Source organism: Musa acuminata, chromosome BXJ1-5 (assembly GCF_036884655.1).
Source record: "Musa acuminata AAA Group cultivar baxijiao chromosome BXJ1-5, Cavendish_Baxijiao_AAA, whole genome shotgun sequence".
NCBI lineage: Eukaryota > Viridiplantae > Streptophyta > Magnoliopsida > Zingiberales > Musaceae > Musa > Musa acuminata.
The window spans coordinates 32,104,447-32,124,876 of NC_088331.1; the positions used below are offsets into that span (position 1 = coordinate 32,104,447).

General features: G+C 38.7%; 1 protein-coding gene across 5 annotated transcripts in view; it reads left to right on the forward strand.

Moving 5' to 3' along the window:
• Positions 1-20,430, forward strand: part of LOC135585118 (uncharacterized) — a 35,364-nt gene that overhangs the window by 4,447 nt on the left and 10,487 nt on the right. For all 5 annotated transcript variants that reach the window (XR_010513532.1, XR_010513533.1, XM_065183629.1 and 2 more), the window contains exons 6-10: positions 5,160-5,304; positions 5,410-5,500; positions 8,678-8,736; positions 8,842-8,919; positions 16,868-16,951. Coding sequence is in view for 3 of the 5 variants with exons in the window: in XM_065183629.1 (XP_065039701.1) it covers positions 5,160-5,304; positions 5,410-5,500; positions 8,678-8,736; positions 8,842-8,919; positions 16,868-16,951 (457 nt within the window). In the remaining 2 variants the exon portion in view is untranslated. The remainder of the gene's footprint in view (positions 1-5,159; positions 5,305-5,409; positions 5,501-8,677; positions 8,737-8,841; positions 8,920-16,867; positions 16,952-20,430) is intronic.

Sequence of the window (20,430 nt, forward strand, 5' to 3'; positions counted from 1 at the left end):
CTAAGAAACGAGAAAGGTACCAAGAAACATACACCAACCAGTAATTGAACGTCGAGTATCATAACAACCACCCCAATCAGCATCACTATATGCAACCAAATGAATAAGAGAGTCCACAGGGAAGAAAAGACCTTGGGTAGAAGTGCCTTGCAAATATCGAACAATGCGACAAACAGCGACCGGGTGGAGGTGCCTAGGTGCCTGCATAAATTGACTAACTTGTTGAACAACGAAGGAAATATCAAGTTGAGTAATAGTCAGATAGTTCAGGCTCCCCACCAGTTGTCTATATAAAGAGGGATCAGAGAGAAAATCACCCTCATCACGATGATATTTAATATTCACTTCTAAGGGGATATCAACAGAATGACCATCTTGAAGGCCAGCCAAAACAATTAACTTATGGCTGTATTTATGCTGGTGTAAGAAAATACCAACCGAGCTAGAATGCACCTCAAGGCCTAAAACATACTATAAAGGACCTAAGTCCTTCATATGAAAAGAACCCTGAAGATGCTCCTGAAGCTGAGAAATCAATTCAGAGTCAGTTCCTGTAATAACAATATCATCAATATATACCAGAAGTAAGACGATTTCCTTAGCAGTCTTGTAAAGAAATAAAGAGAAATCGTACTGACTCTGGACAAAGGAGAAGCTAATAAGCGTAGAGCGGAACTTATCAAATCAAGCACGTAGAGCCTGTTTCAAACCATAGAGTGATCGTTTTAGCTTACAAACATCAGAAGAGGGTGTAGAAAATAATCCTAATGGTGGAGTCATATAAATTTCTTCCTTAGGATCTTCGTGTAAAAAGACATTCTTAACATCCATCTATCGCAATGACCAGCTCTTAGAAGCAACAATAGCTAGAACAAGTCGCACCATCCTCATCTTTGCTATAGGTCCAAATGTCTCCTCATAATTTACCCTATACTCCTACCGATTATTGAGTGTCACTAACCTCGCTTTATATCTGTCAAGTGAGCCATCAGACCACAACTTAATGGAATATACCCATTTACAACTAATGGGCTTAACAACAGTAGGACAGGGAACAATATCCCAAGTATGATTCTCTTGAAGAGTCTAAAGTTCTTCTTGCATGGCTTTCACCAAACATGCATGTTTACTTGCCTAAGAATAAGAGGTGGAACTGTAGCATTAGCTAAAGTGGTAGACGATGGCTGATACAGGGGGTTCTCCGAAGAGCCATTGGAGCAGGCACTAGATTAGGGTTGGGAAGGATTTGTGATGATGGAGGCTGTCGTCGCTGAGAGACAATATCGGGTTTAAAACACTCAATTGGTAGAGAGATATCATCAAAGCTAGGAAGGAGGACCCCATTGGAAGGGGAAACATGTTGTTGAAAATAGCACTCATGTTTAAAGAAAATCACATTTCTAGAAATACGTAGACGATTAGCAATAGCATCATAACATAAAACCCCCTTTTGAGATGTGCTATAACCTATAAAAGCACACCATATTGACTGAGCTGTAAGCTTGTGGCGCTCATGAGGCAAGTGAATAAAGCAAACACATCCAAATGTGTGTAACGTGTGATAATCATGATGCATACAAAAAAGACGATAGTAAGGATCATCAAAATTCAATTGTTAAGAAGACAAACGATTATTCAGATAAATTGCAGTGGGTAAGGCTTCCACCCAAAATTTAGGTGGAATTGAAGACTCCAAGAGTAACGTTCGAACCATATCCAACAGTTGATGGTTTTTACGTTCAGCTACCCCATTTTATTGAGGGGTATAAAAACATGATCGTTGAGATATAATATCTTTCTGTTACAAAAAGACTTGAAAGTCATATGGCATATATTCGCCCCCATTATCAAACTATTAAAACCTTAATGCAGGAGAAAAATTATGTCTCAATATAAGCCATAGAAGTTTGAAAAACAATGAATAGCTTTGGTGTGTAGAAAATATATTCATGTGAAACGACTCTAATCATCAATGAATGTCACAAAATATTTATACTGCACATGTGAAATGACAGGAGTAATACCCCAAACATCCCTATGTATAATCTTAAAATATGTATTAGCACGACCACCATAAGTTGGGAAAGGTAAAGTTTTACATTTCTCTAGTTTATAAGTAGAGCAATCAAGAGGCAATCTATGAGTAGAACACTGATCTTTGTTACCAAGAAAACCACGCTTCATTAAATTAGACAAAATCACATTATTTGGATGGTCGAATCGTCTATGCCAAACTCCAGCCTTATTTTTAACAGTAATAGAAGCTGAAGACAAAGTTCTAGGAATAGTAAATTGCAACGGAAATAATCTTCCCACTTTAGGCCCCCTTGCGATCACCTTCCTCGACACTTGGTCGTGCACAAGATAACCATCACGAGAGAAATGTACAACCAGTGATTTCAATAGGCGCTCGGGCCCGAGCGCCTCGCTTCATTTTTAGGCGGCGTGCTTCAAAGAGGTGCCGCTTGGGCGCTCGCCTGAGCCCAGGCGCTGAGCGCTTTGGGCGAGCGCCTAGGTTAAAACAGGCGATCGAACCAGCGTTTTAGGTCTGGTTCGGTCTCCGGTGCTTTAGTTGGTTCAATCGAACCAACTAAAACACAGATATCAGTCTTCCTCTCGCAACTTTCCAACCCTAACCTTGCTCGTCGCTATTGCTCCCGTTGCCGTTGCTACCGCTGTTGTCGCTCCCGCTGCTACCGCTGTCGTTGTTGCTACCACTATCACTGCTCGTCGCTCTCGCTCCTGCTCCTACTGCTCGCTGCTACCGCTGTCGCTGCCGCTGCCACTTCTCATTGCTGCCACTACCACTGTCGTCGCGCGCCTCTCCCACTCCCACTCCCGTTGTCGTTTCTCGTTGCTTCCTCTTCTCACGTCGACTCGATAGTATACTATTAACAGTATATTAACAATATACCGTTAACTATATACTAATAACAATATTTTTTTATTTATTAGATTGATAATAACATAATATATTATTTTGATTTTAATACTGCTAATTTTTATTTATTTGAAATTATTGTTATTGTTTTGAATTTTTAGATTTTTTGTTAATGTGATATTGTGATTTTGTAATTTTTTTAATTTAATATCATATTTTTATTTAAATAATTATATTTATTAATTATATTATATATTTTTATATTTTAGCATCTCGCTTCGCTCGGGCGAGCGCCTAGCGCCTCGGGCGTTTTTGGACCTTGGCGCCTAGCACTTTTTAAATCACTGTGTACATCACATTTATTATCCACCATTTGACCAATAGAAATTAAACTCATAGACAACCCAGGAGAGACAAATACATGATGAAAAAAGGTCCAATATCACTAATGGTTGTAATTGGAAGATTACCACCATTAGTAATCTGAATATTTTGTGTACCAGTATACTGCCATAGATTATGTAACGAATTAGGCAAGCCAGTCATATGATTGGATGCTCCAGAATCAACAAACCAAGTAGAAGAAACAATCTTACCTTGGCCCTGATGTCCAATGGCAGAGAATGCTGTGGAAATCATCTGTTGGACCATTTTTGGAGTAATAACAGGCTGATTGGTGCTAGTAGATGTAGGACCAATATTCGCTCCATAGATTAATAAATCCAGAATAGTATTGCTCAATAGAGAGATTACTTTGACTTAAGTTACTAATCTCGAGTTCTAGTTGAAATCGTCTCGCACTATTATCTTGATGGTATATGCGCTTCAGATAATTCCACATCTCTTTAGCTGTATCAAAGGAGCATAAATTATTCACCATATGGGCTTCAATATATCCTAAAACCCAAGAGATAATTCGAGCACCCTTTGCCTCCCATTGGCTATGTTCCTTATCATCTTCAAGAGAAGTAGAAGACCATCAATGTGACTCCAAAGCTCCTTTCCTTTCAAAAACATTTTGAATTGAAATTCCCATGCTGCATAATTCTTTCCTGTAAATTTGATAGCCAAGGTCTCTCTGTAGGTATTCTTCCAAAAAGATTCAGAGTAAACATTCTTAAAAAAAATTCAAATGCAGAGATCTCAATGCAAGGCTGTCAACCACAAGTTAATCGACCAAAAAAAATCTCAAAGCGAAGTTGTTGATAAGAAATTAATCAACCCAGAGTAAGAAAAATAAAAGCAGACCAGAAAACTTCGAAAGATGGAAGCAAAGCTGACAGTAATTCGAATATTCAGTTATAGATTTGAGAACTTGGCTCAAATACCATGACAAGTTTCGAGTAACTGGTTGAATGACCTCCTCTTGAGGATCCTTTCCATTAAATAAGATTTGCTGTACAATCTATTTTAGGTAAGAATATATACACAGTTAATATGCTAATTATGGTAGAATAAATCTCGTAATCTCTGCCATAATTTCTGCCATTGATATAATACACTAACTATGGTAAAATAAATCTCGTAATCTTTGCCATAATTTCTGTCATGATCTCTGCCATTGGTAGGTGTTTGATAGCATATTTAACTAATGTATGTAGAATAAGCTTGCAGCCTTGCAGCCATGGTAACCACTACTCTCTATTTCTCCTATGCTAGGTAAACGAGGCATATATGAGGATTTCTTTTATCTTGTTTTTTTGATGGGGTTGGGGAGGGGATGTGACACTAAGGATCTGAGTTGCATATTCAATCAAGCTTGTTGATAGTATGTAAAACCTGGTATTCACAAAAAGCTATAAGATAATCAAAGACAAAGTTTGCATAGTTTGTCATGATTATTAGCAAGTTGGAACAACCTTTGGATTGGTAAGTACTTGCTTTAAAGATGGTTGTCCAAGTACTATTTATTTTTCAATTTTGGATGAGATCAGGCCATGGACAGCTTATTTGACATGTGCTGCATGTATTTAAAATTTTTTTTTAACAAAGCATATAAGCATAATCATGCCCTATGAACCTGATATACTGTGGAAGGTTTTGAAGGTGAAAAAATGCATTTAGTGCTGGCAGTAAACGGTTGAGTTCTCTTAAATGTCTAACTAATTAAGACGACTAATGAAGACGTGGAATCTGATAAAGTAATTTCAAGAGTCGAAGTTGTTTCACTTTTACAAGTTGGTAACAAGTTTTAAGATGAGATCATGAGGTTTTCTGAATGGACAGTTCATTTTGTGCTATTTCCCATAAAGTTTTTCTTTTACTTTTGAGAATATAGGAAGGAAAATGTGCCATCTTTGCGTGCTTTAGAGACATATTTGAAGGAAAAGCTTATCACCTGGCTTAGTCCAGCATCCTTGGAGCTTCACCATATCACATGGGATGATTCTGCATCCTTGCTGGAGAAAATTGTGGCATATGAGGTGGGACATCTTCCAAATTTAAATATGTCAGCAATCATTGTCATTAAACTATGAATATTTACAGAAATATTAAGAGTTGCAAAATAAATTTTTTATTCTATTTAGGCTGTCCATCCAATCAGAAGCTTGCTAGATCTAAAGAGAAGACTAAGTGAAGGTCGTCGCTGCTTTGGATATTTACATCCAGCAATTCCAGGTTAGCTAGCTTTGGCATCATAGGAAGTTGAGTTAACATCTTGTCTTTTCCTTTTTGATTGCATTTGAAAATATCAAAATAGACTTGATTAGAGACTTATTTATAGCAAGAACTTTATGTCCAGAAAGTACCACTGATTAACTTCTCTTAAGGTGTAACTTCATATGTATGAATCAAATTTTGCATGTAATTGTAACATCTCATAGTGTACTTGAAACCCACCAATTAATTGTAACTCCTATTCCATATGTTGGTTAGCTCTAAATGTATTTTTAAGGAAACCGAGAAGTAAATCTATCTCTTTATAAGCCAAAGCCCCCCCTCTTCATTTTCATGTGACTTAGGAATATTGGATTTCAAGGGGAAAGGGTGACATCGTCTTGAGGTAGGCTGCTACACTAATTTTATTATTTGGATACATTTATTTAGTTTATTTATATATAAAATAATATTTCTTTTCTTTGCTATATTTGACATTAAATCATGAAAATTTGTGTATATTAAAAATTATAGTTTTATAAATCATTAATTTAGTTATAAAGAAAACCAAATTATTTATATGATCTTATGTTTTAGAATTCGGGCATCATGTTGAATTTATTAATTGATGTTGATAGTATATTATTGATTTATATTTTGTAAATTAATTTATTAAAAGATATTTATTGTTGTTGTAAATCATGATTTAATTCTTCTATAATTAAATCATGATTTGTCAATTTTGAATTTTAATTAATTTAATTATGCCCATGATGTTATACTTTAGAAATTGGTTATCATATTTAATTTATCAATTGTTGTTAATGGATATTTATTAATTTGTATTTTAGGTTAATTTAACTATATACTTATTTGTGAATTTTATGATTATACATGTGTCTATGTGCTTTAAATTTTAATATCATTAATTTAATATTTATTTATTTTAATTATGAAATTTTACATCATGAATAAATAATTTATGAATGACTTTGATGTTATTCATGTTTTACTTTATTTATAAATTATTTGGTATTAATTATATAGTTGAACATTAAAATTTAAATTTGCATTTGTTATGGGAATTAAAATTCTTAAACTTAAGAATAAAAAGGGGCTATGTTGGACCTAGTGTGGACGTAGGTCTAGCTCAGGTCAAAACCAGGTCGCCTGTGAACTTGACCTTGTGCGAGTCAAACTTATGTTAGGTTTCCAAGTGCTAGATTAGTTGTACCAAGTCCAATAGCCTTGGTTTGAGTCATGTTGAGATAAATTTGAGTTTGGCTCAAATCTCAGATTGATTTTCAGGGATTGAACTTGGCTATTGATTTTTAAATAGTTCGCTTATTATTTATTTTCCTACTATATCATGAGTATGCTTATTATAATGCTTGATATTTATGATTTGATAAATTATTTCTTATATGATAGTGACACTTTGAAAACATATCATGAATTCTGATAATGTAAGGTAATGCTATATTACATAATAGTTGAACGAATACTTGTTTGATTTAATGAATGAAAAATTGATCAATGTGATATGAGATAATGATACGTTCGGATGTGTTTTCTTGCCAAGGTTGGGCAAGCAATATTGATAGGATGATTCCCTTTGGGATCAGCGGGTCGTTAGATAAGGCGACGATTCCTCCATTTGATGTTGGAAGGAATGTGTTCTCACTTTGGCAGGTGAGAGGCATTATGCTATCCATCATTGGGAGTGCCATTTGGATTCTCTCTATTCGTCGTTGGGAGAGTAAAAACTGAACTTGAAAATGTAAACCTCTCCATTTGTCAGTGGAAGAATAAAACTTATCTCGAGGATGTAAGCCTCTCCATCCGCCGTTAGGTGAACATCTTGTGGGTGTCCAACTTTACACCTAGATTGTTTGATGATGCTACATGTGCATAATGATTGTGCATGCATGTTAATGCTATTGCACATGATTTTTCTACATGGTATATGTATATATATTAGATATTTGACATGATTTTGTAGATGAGACTTCAATTTAATCTATTGATGTATTTGATAAAAGAAAATGTATTTATGAATTTATAGATTTTTCGAGGATCCCTACTCAGCATGTTTGCTGAATTATTTTTTTGATTAATTATTATTTAGAACAGTCTTTTGAGCTAAGATGAGAATGTTGAAATGAATGTGTAAAATTATTAAGAAAGATAGGAAAAGAAATACTTTTATTTGTGAACAATTAAGTATTGTCTCAATAGAGAAAATCATTTAAGATGGTGTAGGCATGTGCTTATGATACATTCGGATGTAGTAGTTAGAACTTAGAAGAGGTGAAATGATTAATATTAGTGGTACCAAGAGAGATAGAGAAAGACCTAAAAAGATTTAAATAGAAACTATAAATAAAGATTTAAATACTTTGAACTTAACTAAGCATATGGCTTTTTACAGATCTCAATGATGACAAAAGATCCATGTAGCTGACCCCAAATAGTTGGGACTTGTGGCTTTGTTGTTGTTGTTATAGTCTATTGAGGGAGAAAAGATCTCCCTCTATCACTAAGTAGTTCATCTCGAGAATCAATTATTGTGTTTTTAATTTAAATACCATTGGTTATTGAAATAATATTGTAATAAAGAAGACTTATGACCTTTATTAATAACTTGAATCAGTTTTGGTCACTCTGAATATTAATGTGAAGATGGTCACGTACTGGATATCCTATGTCTTTTGTATATTGAATCCGGGGCCTGACATAAGGTCTACGGATCAGTAGTCCAAGGTGAATAGCACTGGAACTACACAAAATTCATTTACATTCAATGGACTCATTTAGATCTGGAAGTTGGCTTCGGTTGCTCATATTTGGTGCACTTGATCTATGATTATTCTTTCCAAAGGTCATCTTGCAACAGACAGCCTATCTGTAAAGCTTAAGTTCATTTGGATCTTTATTACCATGGGTCAAGAAAAGGGACTGCCCATAACTGGCTTAAAATGGAATATCTATACTGTTATTTATGGGCTCCTATTTCTTTTATAAATTTATAAAACATCAGTATGTTTTATACTATATAGTTTCCCAATTATTTGTAGACCGGTAATACAACATATGCTTAAGTAGTCACTAGGGAGTTTAATGATATGTGAAGAAATAACTGTTGCAAATTAGCACTTTTATGTGAATCTGACCGGTCTTTTTCTCCCTTTTTATTAGGTGAACCACTTATTTTTATTGAGGTTGCACTTTTGAAGGATGTTGCTACATCTATACAGGTGATCAAGTTTGACACACTAATTTATTTCATTGTATATTGTTATGTATATCTTTGAAACATTCTTCCTTTAATTTTATAACTTCATGGTTTTGGTGGTAAATAGGAGGTATTGTGGGATAGTCCTCCAACTCCTGAATTTGAAGCCACGTGTGCATTGTTATATTCAATATCAGCAACTCAGGCAAGCTGGGATCTTATTCTGATACTATGGAAGTTTGTTTTCTTGTCTCAGAATTCTCTTTTGCAATGAACTTGATCCTGCATGGATTTGAATGCTAAATTTGCTCACGTGCCTAATTTTATTTTTGAAAAGAAATGTTATTGCTCATAGCACTCAATTGATGTGATATTAAGATGATGCTCATTTGTTTATATATCTATGAACCATTTCAAAGAGAATGTGGTGATAGCTTTGATGTATCTTCCAGAAGGAAGATGTTTCAAAGTCTACAATTGCCTCCTCTATCAGTGACTGCAATGGCAAATCAGATAGGTGGATTTAGCATTGTGACATACCCTTAGTCGCTATATTTGTTTATTGGTTATACTATAAACCCTGCAGTTGCTCATATGTTCATAGAATTGTGAAGTAATATCATCTGTGATGTTCTAATTACTTAATGTTTTTGGTGCTTTTCACTTTTTGTGATGCATCGAATTTTCACTAGCTTGGACAGTGAAACATACAGCCTCTTTGGCATATCCAAGGTTTTATGTTTCAGCTTGTACAGAGTGTGCACAGCTGGTTTACTTTTGGAACAGAATACCAGAAAGCAATTTTTTAAGCAAAGTTTGAGAAATAACTGATCCTTTAAAAGATCTAAATCCTTGAACCAAAAGATCATTTTGATAAGTTTTAATTGGCAACTTGGAGCAGGACTGTTCTGGTTATTAATCAATACAATTGTTCAACCCAAAAACTGACTGAGAAATAGTAACACATATACCCAGTTAGTGGGCCTTGTTCCCATATTGGAGCACGATATTATTTGCCCAAAAACATATGTTTTAGCCAAAAAACATAAGTTGATTGTTTCTGTGTGTTTTTTTGTCAACACCCATGTTAATATCCATGATTCATGCATTTAAATCCTTTAGGTTCCTATAAGTTTGTTCACCAAAGAACCATGGTAATTATTCTACAGAATTTTAGATTGCTTTGCAGGAAATCTGATCATTATATCAAAATCGTGCAATAGTTTAATCAAGCATAAATTTCTGTTTGAGACATTCTGTTTGAGACAAGCTCTGGGGGAAATTTACTGATGCTAAATGTAAAGTGAGTAGTGTAAAGGTAACTTAATATGGATTAGAGTTACATAATGGACTGCTTAAATATGTAAGTTTGACAAGATGAATATTACTGCATCAAACTGCATTACCAGCATAGAGCTGTCTTGGTGACATACTCTGAAAGATCACCACTGCAAGCATGCTTTTCGGATCTAGAATGATTTGTTTATTCCAAAGTTGTCATAATTTTATATGCTGTGTTTCAGATCTGCATAAACGAATAGATATCATCTCCTTTTTTCTTGTGTTTTCTAATATTCTCCGAAATCATTATTTTAATTTCAATTTTGTTTATTATATTTGGACCAGCAAAAAGACACCATAGTTGCATTCAACGTTTGTTGTACCACGCAAAATGGTACGGTATGGGTGGTATGTACTGGTCCGAGCGTTGGTCAATATATGGACCACCCTCATTTCAGGCGATTCAGTTAAATACTTAAATTAATAAAAAAATTCAAAGAAATGGTGGGGCCCCTATCTAAATCAGTGTTAAAAAAGAAAAAAAAGAGATTAGGGCTTGTGAATGCGAACCTAGTTCTTGCGTAAGATGTCATCATGGCTTCGCTACTGTTGTTGTTGTTGATTTGCCATCACGTAAGATGCAAATGCAAGCCCTCTTCTCGTGTAAGATGCCGCCGTTGTCACCGTCGCTTCATTGTTGTTGCAGCTGCTGCCCAGGTACTTTGTCACTCCTCAGCTGCTTCCTAGGTACTCTATCACTGCTCTTTTCCTCCTCTTCTTTTTCCTTCTTCTTCCTCCACTTCCCTCTTCCTTCCTTCCTTCCTTCATCCTACTCTATTCCTCCAACGTCGATTGTACTTCTCCCTTTTTTTTTTCCTTGCCGAACCATTAGTACGCATTGGCATACTGTGGTACATCGTTATGTACCATTCTAGAAGATTGCCGAAACGGGTCCGGTACCTAAAAAGGCAAACCCTAGTTTCAATGATAACTTGGTTTCATATTGTTCATAGTCTAGATTGTCAAACATATCTGCTTAATGGCCTTATGTTTTTTGATTGGTCAAAGCAAGGAACTTGATTTTTTTTTCTAGACTGGTCTATATTGACAGGTCTGAGCATGGACCAAGATGTGGACTGCCCTCTTTTGAGTGGTCTGGTCCCTTTTCTTTAAGAAGCTTTTTTTTTTTCTTTGAAGGGTTTGATGAACTATGGCCCACAAGCATCTCCCTCCCCGTTTTCGGTCGATCGACCACTACAGCCTATCTACCACCACTTACGAGCCCACTGCCTCCTTTTCATTCGTTCCCCCATCCCAAGCAAAATGTATTACAGTACACTTCGACATACCATGTGTTGGTAAATATTGCAACAGATTAGATCTGTACTGATCTGGCCATTGACCGATATAGATCTGATATCTGAAATTGAAAACCTTCGGCCAAAGAAGTATGGGTAATTTCCTTAATTATTATATGAGGTTGTGTACTTGCTTCATATAAGCTATTTAATAATCTTTCATTTATTTTAAAAATGCAATTTCATTTATAAGTAAATTTGACAAGGAAATCTACATGACAAATATAATTCAGCAGATCTCGCATGATAAATATATCACATGAATTATTTGTAGCAACTTCTTGTTTAGGTTCTTGTTAGATCTTTCGACACTATTTTTCTTTTTAATTTGCTGTTAGGAGCCATGTAATTGGTTTACAGTTTAATATATAATTATACTCTTCATAACTTGTGATGTTAGTAGTTTTGTTCTCAAATAAAATATCAAAGTACTAGTTAGGATAAAATCTTCATTCCATGTTAAAGAACTTAAAAGAAGCTATGATGTTTTTCTGACTCTTTTCTAAATTGCCTATGAATAAATGAATCATTGTATTTAACAGGGTTCTTAATTTCGATATGTATCGCCCTGTCACGCACTTAGCTGGTTTTGCTTAAGTCGTACGGCGCCCTTGCGTACCCATCTGCAAAAGTCAGTCTCTCCGAAACCTCCTATGATCTCTTAGGCCCTACAAAAGAGAAAATGGGTTAGAGAAAGCGTCTCACTCGAGATCCACAAGCAATCATTTTAGTAAACATTTCATAGCCGATGCAAATTACAAACAGACTTTACAAGCTCTGAACGGTCGTATAACAAATGGTCCAAAATGATCCACTACAGACCGAAATCCCCACAAGTGCCCATATGACACAACCTTTGTTTGCAAGCCTAGGACGACCACCAAAACCAAAGAAAATGGGGCTGCTAAGCCTACTGCCAACCCTTTATATGTTGTGTAAAGTATAAACAAAACCGAAAGACACAGACATACATAAGTATTACATCGAATACCCTGTTTATAATTTTGTCTGTGACATTCTCCCCCACTTATTCTTTCGTTGTCCTCGTCGAAGCCCTTGCTGACGTTACAACTCCTTGCATTTACTAAGTCTTTAATCTTCTGCTTCAACTACAATGAGCCTCTTGGCTCCCAACTGCTCTCTGTTGTTGTTGTTGAGTAGTCGAACTTTTAATCCGCCATGCTGCTTCAACTCGCTAATGACTCTGACTTTAGTGTGGGGTTGGCTAAGTTGTGTTGATCACTGTTGGTTCCTACGGATCCTTCAGATGAAGGAAAAGGTCATCCTTAGTATGCGCTAGTCTCTCAAATGCCTCATGCCACTTGAATTGAGTGGATGTCTGTTGGAGTTTTAACAATTATTGCCTTACAAACTTTTGAAGTTTTTGGGTCCTTCCTTTATAAAATTTGCCCATCAACTCTTCTTTCACTTAGTTGCTACTTTCAGGTAGGTTCGTATCACTTCCGATTTCGATTGACATTCTGTTGGGAAATGAACTGGATAATCTACTCTCAGTAGCACTGATCACCATTGGTGAGGATTTAACAACTATTGTCTTTCATTTGGTTTCTTCGAAGGGTCTTTGAACATGTGCAAAGCTTCTCTGCTGGATATATAAGAGAATTGTGGTACTCGGTTTCGCCCATTCTCTTAAGAGTTGAGAAGGCAAAGGTTACTTTGATTTCGCCCGCCTCTTCGAGGGATGTACTCTATGCATCGATTTGGTTACTAGACTTCGCCCGCTCTTTGCTTACACTTCTGAAGCACTTGAAGTGTTTGCACTCTTTGCGTTTAGCTACTATGATTCACTTTCTCAATTCCATCGAACTTCTGGAATACAGGAAGTTTCACCCCAACTTGGAGTAAGTCTCTAATAGTTTTGGTTGCCTCTGGGATTGTACCATCTTCTCCATCAACCTAGTCGGCTTACTCCACTGAGTAGCAAAGGTACAACACCGCGTACTGCCTGCTTCGTTCCTTGGTCGTGCACTCTTGTATCGTCCCAAAGTTCTCCACTTTCGACTATATTGATGAGAAGCTCGTTAGCATCGATCTTACGAATTTCCCTGGCCTCTGCCCTTCAGCCTTGTCTCGATACTTGGAGTTTGCCTCCGCATTCTCCACCTCCTCGGCCCCTTTCACGACCAAGCACTCTCCCTTAATGAGAGCAAGGGATCAATGACTTCACGGAAGTCCCACCTCTACGGTACCATGGTGCTACCATGCCCATGGCCCTACTATCCGTCGTCTCACATCTGCATCCCTTTCTTCGCGATCGATAGATCTACCTTACGGCATTGTGGCACTCCTCCGAGTCCACCTACATTCTAACCGATGCTTGGTTTTGGATAGCTAAGTCCATCTAGACTCGTCGTCGCTTCCTCATCCCTTTCGACCTCCTGCTTCAACACCTCTGTGTTCTTCAAGCAGTTCTCCTTGGTCGATGGAAAGACAGACTGCAACTCCCATACATGGCCTCTGCCATCATGTTGTAGGGTTTGCATCGATTCTGTTCTCCTTAGCTTCCTTGGTAGCAACGTTCGTTTACTCAGCCTTATCCTTTGACTTGTCGAGCTCCCTTAAACGAATATGAGCTCTAGAGCAGTCCAACTCTCCAGCCGCTCTGATCATACCTCTGCATGATCAAGTCCCTCCCATGGGACTCACTGGTACTTGTATTCGGTATACTCTCTCGGTGGTATATAACCCCCATATACTGATGATCAAGGCTTTTATCCGATGCAAAATTCGATGCACGCACGGAAGACTTGCCTCTACGGTACCATGACATTCACTCCTTGAATCCGTAGCCTTTCTTGCCGTCGTGTTGTTCTCTGAAGTGGAGTTCCCGGTAGCTCCTGATCATACCTCTGTATGATATAGTCCCTTGCGGGACTAGATTCGTGTGTATCACATTGCCACGAATTGTTCCACCACGATCCGTTGTACCATGTCGCCTCTTGGTAACATCTCTATTGCATTCTGATCCTTGTGGGACGAACTCAGATTGTGATCCCTCCATGTGTGGCCTCTGCCAACACATCGCATGGCCTCTTCCACCTTCGATTGTGGTCGCTCCTGTGGCAATCGACCTCTGTCCACCTGCTCTCGGGTCACACCTAGACGAAGCACCGCTCTAGGATAGTCCGTCGCTTAGTAGCTCTCGAAGTCCATCGACTTTACTGAAATTGGTGCACCATTGTCTGGATTTTAGGCCTCTGCCCCTACCATCAAAATGAGGGACCCATGGAACGACATTATCCCACTCTTGCCTTTGCAAGAGTTCATGTCCTAGATCTCTGTCCAAGGAAAGCTTCGTGCCTCTGCTCTATGTTCTATCTTCTATGCCAACTCCCTTCATACGGCTTGGGTCCTTCACCCAGTTACACCTAAGTTACTCCGCTCCTCGATTTGCATTGAGTTGATGGTGGCCCTCACACCCACCATTCCACGGGTCAGCCCTATGTTGAGTCCGATCTCCATTTCGGCTCTAAGTGTACTTTCATTTGTGTTGCCTTTGATCGCTCCTTCACTTGATCTCACAATGCATACCCCAATGTATTATCTCAAGCGAAATCATGCGACGACTCCTTGTCGCTCGCTCGATCCATTGAGCTTTGTGAAGTTGTTTTGAGGTACTCAGCATGTGCGGTCCGTTGCACATGGTTCTCCCTTTGGAGAGTCGAGACTTATCTCTTCTGCATATCTGTCTCGTTAGAGTAACTTTTCTCTTTGCTTCCTTTCCTCTGAAAGTTTCAGAGACCACCATCCCCTTGGACTACTCCACCTTGCTGAACAAACTGTGTATTGTTCTGCCCCCGTAAATGCACTTGCTAGATTGAGACTCCTTGCTAATACAGCCCCTGCTGCACCCCTCAAGGCCTAGCAACATGTTGAACTCGCTGCACACTTCAACCTCCTACGGACGTATCCTTCTCATGCTGAAGAGAAAGTTTCAATGCTCCATGATGTCGAGTTTCGGTCGCCTTAGGATAGTCACAAATACTCCATCGTTCGCATACAAGCCCTTGCATGAGTACTGAATTCTTCGAGTAAGTAATTTCCTTCACCTCTGTGAGCTTTGTACAACTCTTTTGGTCGCTGAACAACCCATTCCACTTTGCATGGTCTCATCCTTTACCAAGCGCCTCGCTTGCCTTGAGCACCATCAAGTATGGTTGCCAACATTGAGTCGTAGCTCAAACTCAGCCATCCCAACCTTTGTACGCTACACATTCTTCCTAGCTTGCTTGTCCTTGTGGTGCCTCTTGCGCGAAGGGTTGGCCATTTCTCTAAATGTCAATCTCAGATACCCGCTCCTCTGAGCGACTCTTTTTTCCTACATCTCCATACTCGTTTTCCCCTAAACGGTCGTGCGTGCTGGCTACCCTCAACGCAGCCCCGCTAGGTCCCCCATGATTGCATGCCAAGTGTTTCTATGAGTGCTTGTCCCGCTCTGATACCATATGTCACGCACTTAGTTGGTTTTGCCTAAGTCGTGCGACACCCTTGTGTGTCCGTTCGCAAAGGTCAGCCTTCCTGAAACCTCCTATGATCTCTTAGGCCCTACAAAAGAGTAAACGGGTTAGAGAAAGCATCTCACTCGGATCCACAAGCAATCATTTCAGTAAACACTTCATAGCCAATGCAAATTACAAACAGACTTTACAAACTCTGAATGATTGCACAACAAAGGGTCCAAAATAATCCACTACAGACTAAAATCCTCACAAGTGCTCACATGACACAACCTTTGTTTGCAAGCCTAGGACGACCACTAAAACTAAAGAAAATGGGGCTGCTAAGCCTACTACCAGCCCTTTATATGCTGTGCAAAGCATAAACAAAACCGAAAGATACGGACATACATAAGCATTACATCAAACACCCCGTTTATAATTTTGTCCATGACAATTCGATACGAGTGGTACATATCGGTCTTAGAGGATATCGATACGTGGACCGCCCTCTATTGGGCGGTACCAGTGTTTTGACCCCATATCGGGAGATACAAGGTCTATATTGGGCGGTAATAGTTGAAATCTGACCGTTACCGAGGCGTACTAATCGGTACACCCCGGATTTCGATCGTTACTGAGGTGTATCGGTTGGTATACCCTAGATTTCGATTGTTACCGAGACATACTGGTCGGTACACCTCGGTATTTTTGGAGGTTTTTCAGCTCTTTTTGGGTGTATCGTCGGTATGCTTCAGTATGTACTGTCCTAAGTAGGGCTCGGTACACTAGTATGGACCCAAATTGAGAACCTTGGTATTTAATGCATTGAATTGATTGAAGCAATTTGTACTCTATATGCATTCACTTTCTTTTAACCTTATTGTTTGTTGCAATTGACATATCTTTTGGCTATTATACCATCAGTTTTTGTTTGTAGGCTACACATTAAGCTTTATCTTGTTATAATTTCCCTTGAGGTGTTATATAAATTTGCCATGCCATTTATCCTTTACCAATCCATGTCACAAAGTTGAATACTTTTGATGATTGGCAGCCAGGTTTATCAGGAATCAATCTAGGGAAGTTTCTTATCAAACGGGTGATCCATCTACTAAGAAGAGATATGCCACATATTTCAGTAAGTGCTCTTATTCTCTGCAGCTTTCTTAGGAAGCTATAAGATCTTAAAATCTAGACCCTGAAGAATTGACGGCCCCATTCTTCACTTTCTGTCACGTGTAATAATGCTTTGCATATTCTTAAATGCCTTTTACATTCCATTCCATTGAAGCTGAAGCTTACTTTGTTTTAGAACTTCAGTTTCTACCATGTCTAATGGTTAAAACTCAAAGTATCATAAAAGCAATGAATGATGTTTAGTTGGTTGATGCCCGAAACGGGCGGTACATACTTGTTCGGGCATCAACTGGTACGCAGACCACCCTCAGTTTGGTTTGCCCATCTAAAAGGGAAATTTTCCTAACCCTAATCACTTCTCAGTTCTCATGCACGCAGCCTCCGTTTCTCACGCAAGCTGCCTTCGCTTCTCACACATCTGCGACCGCCGCTTCTCATTGCAACCAACCTCCACTCTCACGTGGGCTGCAACCTTACCGCACACAATGACCTCTGCTTGCCATGAGCTCACTGCACAATTTCACCGCACATGGCCTTTGCCCTAATCACTTCTCAGGTATGCCTTTTCTCTTCCTCTTCCTCCTCTTCCTCTAACTATCTCCTCTTCTTCATTCCTCTTTCCTCCTCTTCCTCCACCGCCTCTTCCTCTTCTCTTAAACATCAGTATGTACCAACACAAGTTACACCGGTATTGACCAGTATGCACCAGTCTAATTAGATAGCCAAAATGGGTACATGATCCTTGCATAAAAGTATGTCAGTTGTTGAGAGGATGTAGTGAAGTTGGAGAGGAGCGAGAAGAAATACGAGAGAAAGATGGCTGTGGTAGTAGTAGTATGAAAAATAAGTGTTGTTTGGATTATGCAACCTCTTAAACTGCTGTCTTCAGCAACTTTTGATACTTTGCTTCAGTGATTTAAAAAGGCGCTCGGGCGCTCGCTTAGGCGCTCGGGCGAGGCGAGGTGAGGCCCAAGCGCCTCGCTAATCTCCCAGGCGGTGCGCTTCAAACAGGCGCCGCTTGGGTGCTCGCCCGAGCCCAGGCACTAGGCGCTTCGGGCGAGCGCCTAGGTTAACGAAGGTGACCGAACCAGGATTTTAGGCCTAGTTCGGTCTATGATGGTTAGTTGGTTCAATCGAACCAACTAAAACTGATATAAGTGACAACTGAACCCTAAACCTCGCCGCTGCCGATCCTGATCCCGATCCTGATCTCGCTGCTCGCCGCTCCTGCTCCCGCTGCTGTTGCTCGCAAACGCTGTCGCCGCTCGCCCCTCTCGCTCCCGCTCCTGCTGCTGCTGTCGTCGCTCGCGCCTCCTGCCGCTCGCCGCTCCCGCTCCCGCCGCTCGCCGTTGTCGTCGCTATCGTTGTCGCCGCTGCCACTTCCTCTTTTCTCAGTCAGCAGGCTAATACCCCTTTACACTTCCTTTTAACAGTATACGTATACTGTATACTGTTAATATTATTAAGTTTATTTGAAATGATTAATTTTCAATACTGTTAATAGATTAATAATATATTATTTTGATTTTAATACTGTTAATTTTTATTTATTTGAAACTTTTTGTTAACGTGACATTGTGATTTTGTATCTTAGATTTTCTTAATTTAATAGCATATTTTTATTTAAAATTTAAAATAATTATATTTATTAATTATATTATATATTTTTATATTTTAGCGCCTCACTTTGCTCAGGCGAGCGCTTGGGCGAGCGCCTAGCGCCTCGGGCGTTTTTGGACTTTGGCGCCTAGCGCTTTTTAAATCATTGCTTTGCTTGTCTTCCATGTTTTTCTGTTGGCCAAATTTAGAAGTTAAATTGTACCTTGCATGGAAGGCAAGGCTTTGGTGCAATTTCCTTTACAATTTCTTCTAAGCCTTTTGACAATATCATTGGCTACAAGACTGAGTGGGTGGATAGTGTCAACTAGAAGGAAGAGCGAAAACTTATTTTCTTTTCCTGAAAGAAAAACTAAACTTTACTAATTAGAACGAAAAGTTGCATCTCCGTTCACATTTGAGTGAACCAAAAAATTTACACAAGTATGCCAACCTCTCTCCACAAGCCAAGGCCAGACAATCTGTTAGTTGTGGCATAAAATGGAAGCCAGTGAGCATCCATATTTCCTTCTCTGGATACATGGATGACTCTATACTTGAGAAGTTCGAAAAAAAAAAAAGAAGATGTAACAGATTAATTTCAGTATCTTCCATGGTGGATTGCATCACTTGTTATCCACCATAAGCATGGAGTCAGTCTCTATATGGGTCAATCGCAAGCCCTCTTGCATGGTAGCCACTGCTTCAGCATATAAAGCATCCTGACACTCGAAGTACCTATAACCAATAAAAAGACAAGAGGCATCATCTGTTCCTGCCACAAAACCATCACCTCCATCCAAGTGATGGTGCAAAGATTCATCACAATTAATCTTGACCCATTTCTGATTAGTTCTTTCCCATCTAACAAGTGTAGGAGTAGGACTATTCACAGGCCCCTCAGACAAAGATAGTTGATCAACAACAGAAAATTGTGCCAAAACCTTGTACAATAGAGTACTAGCTTTAGGATTAACTCCATGAAACTCAACATTATTACAAGCTTTCCGTAAAATCCAGAGTGCAGTAGCAATCAATGAATTTGACATATCAGCAACACAAGAAGAGGCATTTCTCCCTCCTCAATCCAAGCACCCTGAGACCATCTAGAAAACATCTCAAATTGCATGTCAACATGAGCCTCAATAAGGTTCCACAGATTAACAACAAAGGTGCACTGAAAGAATAGATGATTAATGGACTCAGGGATATCATTGTACAAAGCACAAATTTCATGTTCACAAATTTCCAGTTTCGCCAGCCTTTCAAAAGTCGGGAGGTGGCAATGTAGTGAGTTCCAATAGAAAACCTTGATGCATGGAATCGTAGGAAGCCAAGTATTGCTACCCATCCCAAATATTTGAGGGGTCAAAAATTTGGGATTGAAAAAACCTGAAAACAGATCTCGCTGTTACTAATCCATGCTTCTCATGAACCCAAATCCAAGGATTGTTGCTGGGTGTCAGTGGAATATCAATCCTACTAACCTTATTAGATAGGGAAGATTTAAACAATTGGGACAATTTGGAATGATTCCAATCACCATTAGCAAACAACTCATTAACAAAAAAAAGGTTCAGATCTCAAACTAACACTAAAGAAAGCTGTTTCATTTCAAGAGGAAGATAAAAAATCCAGCTATCGGAAAAAATCCTTATAGTGGACCCATTACCAACATGCTTCGAACCAAAACATAATTGTTCCAAAGCTTTGAGGAAAATTTTCTAGCCCAACTACACTAAAACACTATGGACATATGCCAAGGATCAATGTTCGCATATGTAGCTCTTACCATTTTAACCCACAAATTATCATCCTCATTCAAGTATTGAAAAATTCACATAGCATGTAAAGCCAATTTAGTCAAATGAATCTCATGAATAC